Consider the following 11,782-nt stretch of genomic DNA (forward strand, 5'->3'; position numbering starts at 1 on the left):
ACTACCCATCCATCAATATTTGAACAATTCATCTCTACTATATATTTAATTTCACTTTAATTTTAGTTTCATGAAACTATACTTTCACACTTTTATCTACTACGTATTATTGTCAATAATATATATAAAAGTAATGTGTAAAATTATAAATAACTAAAAACTAACTTTAGAGAAGTAAATAAAAGAAAGAAAGGTCATGGTTTCACATTTGAATTTGAAAGGATGCATATTTGAATTTGAAAGTGAAACTCAATTACAATATGGTTTCTTGTTGATTGCTTGAAAACTAAAGAATTAAAGCAAAATAAAATTCCACCACCAATATGTGCATGATGAACTATGGTGGGTCTGAGTTGGATGAGTAATTAATTGAAAATGAATGATTTTGAAAGCAGCAGCTTGAAACAGAACCTAGAGAGTAACATAACAAAATATGAATAATTTCAATACTCCTTATTCCTCTCAACTCTCATATCACCGGCTTTCACATGTTTTTTTTTTGTCATTATATCATAAACCAAAAATTTGGTAAATATATTAAAAAAATTCAACTTCATAAATTTTTGTTGCTCAAAATAAAATTGACATATGTACATTAATCTATATTTCTGTTTTTATTATGAAGAAATTGGTTGAATTAGACATATAAAACTTTATTGGTTTGTGATTGGAATGTAGACATTTTTATTTTAATAGTCATTTGGTATATTTTTTTCTCGAGTAATTTTCAGTTAAATTGTTGTAGTTGTGTTTTTGTTGTTGTTAATCACATAAGAGTATAAACCGTTACCAACATTAATGAATTGGTCTTTTTTTTTTTTTCTCTTTTCGACGGATTTATTAGAGAAAAACATATATAACTAAAATCTCAAAATAGTAAATATACGAGTTTTTTTTATAGTGTTTAATTTTGTTATTTCTACTGTCTAATGTGAAATTTAAATTTATACTTCAATTATTCTCAAATTTAAAATATGTTTTCTTAATTTTTTGAAACAATTTTTAAAACAAAACTTTGATGAAATATCTAATATACAATAATTGATGTTAACAATATTAACTCAGCATACTTATCGAGATAATTATCTCAAAAGACTTAAAATCATAATAATCTTATATTAATGAATTTAAGATCGGAAGAAAACACGTGGTTGGAAATAAACATTTATTACTAGGTCAAAAGTTATAGTCATTAGTCAGAACTTAACTTTTTTTACTTAAGAGTGTAACAACTTACACACCACGATTCAATTTTGACCCGTCCCACTTGACCTCTCTGGCACGGAACAATTGATATCACTTTGACCTCTCTCGCACGGAACAATCGATGTCACTTGGATCGCACATGAGGAATGAAGCTTTGTTGACTTCCCATACAAAAGCTCCCCATGCCATGGTGTCTAAATGAAATGAAAGGGGTGAATGTGCAATGAAGCAGAATAATAGGCAATGTTGTATTATGAGGCATTGATTGATGATGCATGCAACCTGGTCATGGTCACAAGAGAAGGAGGACCCACAAATACTGAGAGTTTGGTTTGAAGTTGTAGGCACTTAAGCTACCACCCACCCAAGTGCTTGAAAATGAAGCATGAATCCTTGTTTTCTGTGACAACAAGTGACCAGACATACACATGGTACACACCCATCCAACTGCAATTAAAAGTGTTGAGTAAGTGATGCTTTGACTTGGATACATTCTCTCTCTCATGCCTTTCATCTCTATGAGTGCCCTGAGATGGAAGAAAAAGGGCACATCTAAATAATGAAGGGAACACTGTTCCCTAGTTTGATTGGATATGGGAATGGATGAGGTCCTATGAATCATGACTCTTCACTGTGCAACTCAGGGGCACCGCAACCAATAATTTCATCACTTTAGGGCTCACACCAAAACTATTCCAATAAATTAATCACAAATCTTAGCCATTGCCACCCTCACAAGGATTTGGCTAAGTACAAAAACCTTTTCCTTTTAAACTTGAATAACATGCAAATTCAATCCAATGTTGGATCTTTTGAAAAAAATTATTAATGGGATTTGAAAAAAAAAGTTATATCAACTTCAAATTAAATGTACAATTTTCAAATGCCTCCTTTTTATCTTTTCCTTGATATGTGCTATGTTTTTGAAATCCACGTCACTTTTACACCAACCCACACACAGTTTAATTCTAACCATACCAAACCAAACCCACCTTTCCTTTTTTTACATCAATCTTCTGTGCACAAAGTGGAGTCTTTCTCTTTCTCATTTTTTTACACTAAATCATCAATACTGTCATTATTCGTGGTTAAAAATAATGTTGTATCAAATATAAATTACTTATATGAAATCTAAAATATAATTGATATATTAAAATAGTATTTAATTTTTTTTTTTGTTCAAGTGCATTACATAGTCTAAAATACAAGTTAAATTTAAATTAATACGAATGATCATTTTACATGTCTCATGATATAAAAAATCCATAATCAATAATCAAAAACAACAATTGATATCTGGAGACTTGTATAGAGCCTTTATTCATCTTGGAAATAGTTTTAGAACTTATTTATTTCTAAACAATACTGCTCTTGTATCTGTGGGAGGTTTCAACATTTATTTGCATTGACCACTAAAGTACATAATTAGACTAACATTAAAAGACAAACTTAAATACACTTCCATTAAAAAAAAAAAATACTATTTTATCTTGTAATTTATGTCCACCTTTACTGTACTGTTGTCAAGTTGAACCTCAATTGCGATGGAAGAACAATACAAAAATACTTGGAAAAATGTATCTGGGTTTTGGCCAATAAGAAAACCTGTCTCCACTGCATAAATATGTAAATGGCATAAATACTTGTCATGTGTTAGGTCCATTTCACTGAACCAATGCATGATAGTGTTTGCCATTTGCAGATCAACACAAGTTGCTTCATTCAAACAGAGAACCATGTGCAGTACCAGAAGAGGAGCTCCTACTGGGCAAACATTTAAAATTTTAGGGGGCATTTATCATCTCTGAAAAACCATTTTCAAACTTTGAAAAGACTGAACATGGTACCGAAGGATGAGAACAAAGATGGATCAGAACAAAGGTTCTTATCATATTTACCCTTTTGACAACTCATCTGTTACCAAAGCTTCTGTTCTTAAAATTTTATGCATGAAGAGGATTAAGAGAAATGTCTATTACCAACATCTGCTTAATATGTATAGGTATTAGTCTGAATGAATGAAGAACAAAACTATTTTGAATCATTTTAGTATCATCCATTCTTAGTATTAATATAAAGAAATGTCTACTAATACCAAGATTCTCAGATATGATTACATTTGAATTTAAACTTGTGTCAGTAAGCATTACACTTCCAAAATCAGTATCAACCGTTCATTTTTGTTTTGCCTAGGTTCGCTCAGGACACATTACTTACCAGTACCCATCTTGCAACAGCTCTGCATTCTCATCTGGTATGAAATTGAATGTGAGTTCACTAAAGGAATCACAATGTGGCCCCATTACAATATCTTGAAAGCATTATGATCAAATTTCAATTTTCTGATGGTGAATAATTCAAATTTACAATGAAATGGTTGCTTAGTCAAGGTTACTGATTAATTATGAAAACCAATTTTAACTCACAAAGTTAAGCAAAAATAATAGATGAGATGGGTGAAATCTGAGAATAGATTAGTTAAATATTTGCATTCCACCAAGGCTTCCACACATACTAATCCATGCACCCACAAGCAGCTACAACACCAAATCCTCCAAATTCAGACAGGAATTAATATGCATAGGTTTTACACATCGTTGTGATTGGAGAGCCTTGTTTACAATGAATTTCTTTACAAAGTTGAAGTATCTTAAAATAACCTAAAAATCAAGATTTTCTTTTTTCTTTTTTCTTTCTTCAATTTCTATTTATTCTGGGGGGTGCCCAAGGATAAATTCAGTTTTCATGACATGCAGGACTATACAGCTATCACCGAGTGTTAACTCAAGGAGACCTAAGATACTGACGCCATTCTTCAGGTGTTCCCTTTCTTAATGTCAGCATTCTTAGGGCCGCAGCAGTTAGAGGTATGGCAAGAATGTCATAGTCCTTTGGAGCCTGAAGTACAAGAGTAACATTCACTTAATCGTGAAAATGGAAACATTATAAAGCCTGAATACTTTGAAATAGTACTATGTTTCAATACAACACCGTAAGTGAAAGTTGGAATTTTAACATTGACAACTCCTTGGTATGTTGCCCTTTCATGAATTATGGGAAGAAAGCAACTATGTTGTAGCTAGTTAAGTAGGTGGTACCTTTGGGGCCTTAATCAACTTCATTTTTGCCTCCTCCAAAGTTTTTTTACCCTTTTTGGAGTTGCATTTGGCACAAGCAGTCACCTGTCATCAGAAAATACTGAGTTCTAGATTCATATGTCAAGGAAGAAGCTGATAAGTAACGAGGGAGTAACGAACACCTATTGTGGCTGGGAAGAAATTATTGATTCTTGTGTATTCAAAATCAGAGGATTAACAAAACTGGATTGTTCAAAAAAGATGCATTTGACAGCACAAGCAGATAACATACTTTTACCTAGAGAAAGCTCATGAACAAAAAACAAGTATAACCAAATACACAACGTGAAACTTTACAAAAGAGACTCTTTAGGAAATGAGAGAATGAAGAACTGATGATACTTTTATTAAATAATCTCTATAAGAACAGTAACCTCCATCCTCCAGAAACTGTTGGGAAGTCTCACATCACCTATCTCAATTGTTAGAGAAAGACTTATGCATCTATTGGACAACTTCGCTTAATGTCGTCTGTGTCAATTTTTAGAGTGCTACTCATATTTTGAGCAACTTTGTTTGTTAATTGGTTTTAAGATGAAATCTGACAGGAATGTCATGAAGGTGAATCTGTTTTCTTTCTCAATGCCATTTTATCGTGTGAATTAGGACAACTAGACAGGAAAATATTCTGGGATGGTCACTACAAAAATGGAGTATGAAGACCAATTTTGGAAAAGAAACAAACAATTTAGAATGACTTTCTGTTAAAAATATCAAACTGCATCTTGAGAAATAATTTGTGAAAGAAACAAATTGCCTATGTATAACAAACACAACTAGGATCCCAAACATTTGAATGAATATCGATGGGAGGATCTATTTGACTATTTTCCGTTCTTAGGAATGTAGCCCGAACAAGTTGCCCAAACTGACAAGACTCACATAAAAAATTTGTAAACTTTAGGTGATCTAATCCTTAGTGACTTCTGGGGAAATTAAGTTAAAAGGGCATCTAAAGATAAAAAACTGAATTCAAAAGTTAATGAAAGAAGAGTTATAGCTTGACTAATTTCAAAATGGCTTTAGCCTTTGAAGCATCCCCAAGGGTTATGAAATGAGGACATTTGGTGGATGAGAATTTTGAGAAAAGAGAAGGAATACTGGCAATGTGATCAAAAGCATCAGAATCCAATATCCAGGATCTACCTAGCATACAATGAGAGTATCACAATGTGATCAATTTGCTTTTGGCATTTTCCCGTTTGCTTGATTTGGTTTTGGCATCATTAGCTTGACTAAGACTAAGACGTTGCCAGGATGACTACTTACAACTCGGATTCTTTTCATTGATGTTAATAAGAATTAGTTTTTTTGTTTTGTTAGAATATTTTTTGTATACCAGTATTATTTCTTGCTCGATATTAATTAAAGTTTTATCGATCAATGTAGGGGAGACTATTTTCTTGCATATATGAATTAATTTTTTTTTTCAATCGATGTTTGCCATGATTATCTTTTTGTCACTGCAATGGTTTTTTTAATCATCAACAAAGATTTTAATTTTTGTAAATACTTTGTTAGCTATTTTTTAATGTTAACTGGAAAATTTTCGGACAACATTAATTAGGATTGTTCTTTTATACCAATATGTCAACTGGGGAAATTTTTCAGTCGACATTGATAAAAAAAAAGCTGGCAGAAACACCCCAACCATCAACATTGTAAAAATAGCATTGATTAATGTTAACTAAAATAATTGTGCTCAACATCAACTGAAACAATCTCAGTTAACGTCAATCAAGAAAAAGTTAAGCAAATATCAACTAAAAAATGATTGACAAACTTTGACTCAAAAATAACATCAACCAAGATCAACTACAAAAGATAATCAATTTTGACATTTTGAATTTTTAACAATTATTTGATATTTATATAATTTTTTTGTATTTGGTGATAATTGAAATACTTTATCCAAACAAAAAAATTAAAATTCATTAAATTTAAACTGTCTTGTCCAAACAAAACATTTGAAAAATGAAACAATTTGAAATTAGATCAATTCAAATTCAATGTATTTGAATGTTTTAAAATTTGTGAAATTCCCTATCCAAGCACAAGGTAAGGGAGGATAGAAACTTGTCTGAAATTTGCTTGAGTGAAAAACACACTAAGCCTAGGGATATATACAAAACAATTACATAGAAAAAGTAAATACAAGATGCAATTTATAAGAAAGAATAATTAGGCTAATAATTCTAACTATTCTTTAAGTTATGATGAATCTTGGCAACTTATAAAGTGGAACATGGTTATTATTATGTAGTTTCCAGCAATATTTTCTATATGGGTAAAAGATTATCTTACTAGATTTTCCCATGTCCATTCTCCACCTAACGCAGCGGGCACAACATGATCAATGGTCAAATTCTCACGTGAAGAGCAATACCTGTTGAGAAGGTCATATCATATTTATCAGTGCAAGGATTTGTATCTCAACTAACCTAATTACATTAGGCAAGATCACCTTTGCATCCTTATGCTCTAGGTAATTTTATAGTAAAGGTAAACATAGGAAACTGCTTCTGACTATTAATTTATTAGGAGTTAGGATAGTTAGTAGTTACAATAGCTAGCAAGATACTTGGAGGAAGATCTTTCTCCTGTTTTCTGCTAAATCCCATTTAAATAAAGTCTGTTTTCTCTTGCCTGATTCTGTTTGTGGTTTGAGTCATAATTACTCCAAAAGCATGAAATATTAAGAAGGGAAACAATGAACAGACTCATGCTAACTAAGGGCTTCCACAAGGAACAAATAACAATTCATACATAACAATTCAGACTACCTAATTCTCGTAAATTACAAGGTGAATGAATCTTGCTGAACCAAACTAGAGATTGGGGAACAAGATTAGGGATTTTATATTTGAACATCCCCAACCAAAGGTAAAATTAAGTTGGATTTAGGTTAAAGTTCAGAAAATTGATGCTCATTTCAATAGTTCTAATTTTACATCTGAAATGAAAGGAGGGAATTCTTCTCTCTGTCTGATGTCTCACACAAAATGGAGAATCATTCCTATTAGACTAAATTGCATTACTGAAAGCATGGCCACAGTTGAGTTTTTTCCAGGTGCATGCACTTCAGCTCATCACAAAGTTGGCCTTACACCACTTTCCAGGTTCAAAGTCTTGTCCGTAAATAAATTGTTAATTAATACCATGGATCTATACATGGTTTTAGGAACCGGCATTCAAAACAAAGAAAAACATGGTTTTATTGCTTGACTGAAAGTGGATAGGACAAGGAGAAAGATCTTTCCTTCACTAGTTCCCCCTTTCACAATTGACCAAGCCCTTTTGAGTTCTGTTCAAATTCATTTCCCCGAGTCCTCTCCCAACCCAACCCTTACTTCCCCCAATTTATCTATTTAACTAATCCCTTCTTATTATCTCTCTTAGTTAACTAGTAGTAACCATTTTTTCTTCTCTTTCATCTTCCAAGCAACTCCCAATCTGTCCTAACTCCTAATAATACAGTCAAATTCTTAAAGTCTAGGAGCTGCATGGATCTTAGTAATATCAATTCTACAGAAATATATGTATGAAGACCCCTAAATTCCATTCAGTAATTTTTATTGATTATTCAACTTGGCCAACTGACATGTTTGGTATATAGGCAAGTTTACCTTGGCCGTCAATGACCTAACACAACTATCCTCCTTAACCCTGGCAAGGGGAAGCTATGAAAAACAGCGTTTCTGTTTTGTTGTGGTGAATGACAGAAATTAAACATATTTAGATTTGTTAAAAAATAAAGTTCAACACAGAGCACTTACTGACAGGTGTAATTGTCTCGAAATAGTATATTTTTTCGACTAAGATTGTTCTTGATTATTCTTCTTTTAACAACCTGAAGTAAATGAGGAACCTGTACCAACCACCAAAACAAAACTAAGTTGAGCTCATATTTAATGGACCAGGCAAATGACAAAAATTTTCAGCAATAGCCATTTGCTTAACAATCATTTATGATAAAATACAGAATATACATATTGATAGTAAATTAGAGCCACCGGTTGTACTAGAATGATGGCCAAGCACCAGAAATATTAATAAACCAAAAGCATTATGTTGTTCATACCCTTAAGACAGCTGGTATATAGAAAGATCCACTAGGGGAGTTCACTGTCTTAGTATAATACTCCAGTACATCAGCCTGGAAAAGTGACATTTCAAAACATAATAACCACATTTCAGTGTTTGTCTAAAATAAAGAAGAAATAGAATCAAAAGCTGTAGCCAGAATCAGTATATGTGTCAGTATCTTGGTATGTGCAAACTGACCACCAGGCCTAGGGAACAAATCAAGTTCAGATTACACCAAAAAGAAAAGGATTAGAACTTGTTTCAGAGATACACCCAACTTTTGGAAATGATATATGCATTAAGAAATCCCACCAATACATTAAGAAGATTAGTTTGGTTTAGTTTAACATTACACATATTCATGTCTATCAAAAAATGATAAAATACATTAAATAAGCTCATTGCACACTATAATTAACATAGCAAATGAAAAGTTGAGCAGAAATATCTGACCTTCTCCATAAACTCCAAACATATAGCACGTTTCCAGCCTACGACATTTACTGGCCTGGAGCAGGATGACAGCAGTCAGAACCATAAGCAAAGAACTGAGCAGGTGTCTTGATATTGGTGACTATACAAGAGAAAATAAATCGTCACTATTTCATACTATTCACACACACTAAACACTGAGGCTATAAAGTATACAGTATTTCATCCCTGAAAAATAGATAACTGGCAGGAAGTGATTACACCACATAGTTTCAACTTATTATCAAGATAGATTTTTGTACTTATCTTGATTGAAAAAATAAAAAAACAAATAAACAGTGATAAACATGAAGCTGTGTGTGTCTGTAGAACCCACATCACAAATAATGCAAATGCTCCTTGACAGTGATCCTGAATTTCCCAAAGCAAACAACAAATATGTCATAAAAATAGTCACTCAAAGATAAAATACACATTGAGATCTAACATCAACTATAGATATGTGTTATGATGCATTGATAGTTCAATTTGTACCACGTATCCGTGTCCAACACATATATGATACTTTATGATATTTTACTGATACTTATCAATGAAATATTTAACTAAAATGCAGTAATACTTTTATGATGACAATAATTTTTAATTTTAAATTTTGATCATGTTTAGTACATTTTTAATTTGGATTCACACAATAGCAATCATATATTTATCATGCTTTTAAGAATTTTTGTATACTTTCAATATGTATATTACATATTGTATTCTATTATTTTCAAAATAATTGTATCCATACATCATAGGATATGACCAAACAAGAGCTTACAAAGACTTAGGTAATTCTCACCTCTTGATCTAGCCTTTTGGGGTTGAGTTCATTTTAGTTCAAACTCAAGACGGTATTAAAACCTATCATAGTGCTGACATTGAACAGGAGTATGTTGAAATCCCACATTGAATCCTCACCTCATGAGTTAATTCTTGAGGTTAAGTCAAGTCCAGCCCAAACTAAAGTCGCAAATGCGTAAAGCTAAAAGATTAAGGAATGGATCTACCATTAATGGCAGAATGCATTTATACATCTCTCTACACTCACAAAGCCTTCTGTTAGGCAAATGGCAACTAATCAAACCCACTGTTCTTATAATTTTTCTATTGAGACTTCCCCAAATAAACGAATTATTTATTACCATCACTCCAAATAGCACAATAAATAACAATCAACAACTTGCCACAAAACTCCCGAATCACTAAGTCAAGAAGTCTTCCTAGAGATACAACAACTACCAAACCCTTACTATCAAACCAGCTGGAAAGGTTAAGAATCAACAAAGTACAGAAACAGGAATTATAAAAGCATAAGACCACCCTGATGAGTAAAACCCCAAATGAACTTTCTCAATTCCTGTAAAACGTAAAGAGCACAAATATTATTACTGTGCATGCATAGCAGCAGCAAAAAAAAATGCAAAATTATGCAAGAAAGAAGTAACCTGTAAGCTATGTCCAACACCAAACCACGGAAGCAAGACAAGCCATCTCCGTCAAACACATCATCATCCTCATCAAAATCATCGTCCTCATCGTCATCCTCATCCTCATCATGAACACTCCCATTTCCAGCAGTGGAGCTTGTCCGCGCATTACAACGGTTGCTTCTGTTACACAAAGATGATTTTGAAGCATAGTAAATCCTAGCAGAAGAACCCATGCACCTTGGTCTTCGCTTGCTGGTCTGAACTGATCTGCACTTGTAGAGAAAAGGGTCCTTCTGCTCCAAAATAGAAGACACGCCCTCCCCATTGAAGAGCAGCTTCAGCCGACCCTGCGTAGTGAACTGTGCCATAATACCCTTCACTTACCTTCTCCTTCAAACTTGGAAAGTTTGTACCTTTCTGCTGAAACTTTGCGACAAACACTCCGATAATTTTATTGGTAGATCATTCAACAACAAAACACCATTATAGGTCGGAGAGAAACTTGAGAAACTGAAACATTGATTTTTGCAGGAAAAGAACAAATGACCCAACAAAATTCATTCTGGCCACGGAAAACCCCGATACCACACATTATCTTGTCTTCCGAATATCCTCTGTGTTTGATCCGAATTTACAAATATGCCACCAAAAATCTGGTCATAAATTTGAATTAAACACATTTGCACTCTATTTTTTCTTTAATTTAAACGGGTATTTGTTTTTATTATTTGAGGTCATAAAATAATTAATACATGTTGGGTATTGGACTCCCTTCCTATGTGGAGAAAATGTCCAAAATTTGACAAGTCCAGGTCTCACTTAACCTAGTGGAGAGGAGGCTATAAAATAAAGAGAGAGGCAGAACAATAGAGTCAGAACCCTAACACATAGAGGGAGAGGTAGAGGGAAAATTCTGTTCACGTTTTTCATAGAGCTGTCGCAGTAAATTCGGCGCTGCGGATTCGTTCACCGTTGGATCGGGCTAAAATTTTTACAGCAGATTCGGAACTCATTGCTCTTCATTCTGACCGGTCGGATCTTTGATACGAGGTCTGAGTTGGGAGATATTAATTTCGCACTGCAGCAGTGATTTGTAGAGGTTTTCCTCTCTTGTTCTTCTCTATTTTGAAAGTTTTGTTGCTTTGTTATTTGGTTGGATGTTGGCACTAATTTGTGCTATTGATTGAAACTCTTTTGTACTCTTGTTGATCATAGTGGAGCTATTTCTTTGATCTGGACAACTCGTGGTTTTTACCCTTGATTTGAGGGGTTTTCCACGTTAAAAATCTTGGTACCTTTATTTGTGCTTTTGGTGATTTATTATTGCTGCTCTTTGATTATTGCTCCTCATAGATTCTTGCAAGTTAGGGGAAATTATATCCGCTGCATTCTCTGGTATATTGTTTGTTGTTGTTTTCCCCATCAGAGTGGCATCAGAGCTCT

At 33.2% G+C, this 11,782-nt stretch overlaps 1 protein-coding gene across 1 annotated transcript; it reads right to left on the minus strand.

Annotated features, from left to right (window-relative positions):
* Positions 1-3,799: 3,799 nt before the first annotated feature.
* Positions 3,800-10,915, minus strand: LOC114192804. The gene is made up of 7 exons (XM_028082629.1): positions 10,355-10,915; positions 8,883-8,937; positions 8,425-8,499; positions 8,120-8,211; positions 6,648-6,729; positions 4,305-4,388; positions 3,800-4,104 (listed from the first exon to the last, which is right to left on the minus strand). The coding sequence occupies exons 1-7, from the start codon at positions 10,705-10,707 to the stop codon at positions 3,991-3,993; spliced, it is 855 nt and encodes a 284-aa protein (XP_027938430.1). The 5' UTR covers positions 10,708-10,915; the 3' UTR covers positions 3,800-3,990.
* Positions 10,916-11,782: the final 867 nt, after the last annotated feature.

The sequence above is a fragment of the Vigna unguiculata genome, chromosome 1 (genome assembly GCF_004118075.2).
Source record: "Vigna unguiculata cultivar IT97K-499-35 chromosome 1, ASM411807v1, whole genome shotgun sequence".
Taxonomy (NCBI): domain Eukaryota; kingdom Viridiplantae; phylum Streptophyta; class Magnoliopsida; order Fabales; family Fabaceae; genus Vigna; species Vigna unguiculata.

Excerpts from the sequence above, each read along its gene's own strand:
- LOC114192804 (XM_028082629.1), bottom strand. The coding sequence starts at position 10,707 with ATGGCACAGTTCACTACGCAGGGTCGGCTGAAGCTGCTCTTCAATGGG. Across the intron at positions 8,938-10,354 it reads GTGTTGGACATAGCTTACAG|GCCAGTAAATGTCGTAGGCT; the intron begins GTTACTTCTTTC and ends ATCCTGCTCCAG. Across the intron at positions 4,389-6,647 it reads AATGGACATGGGAAAATCTA|GTGACTGCTTGTGCCAAATG; the intron begins GTAAGATAATCT and ends TTCTGATGACAG.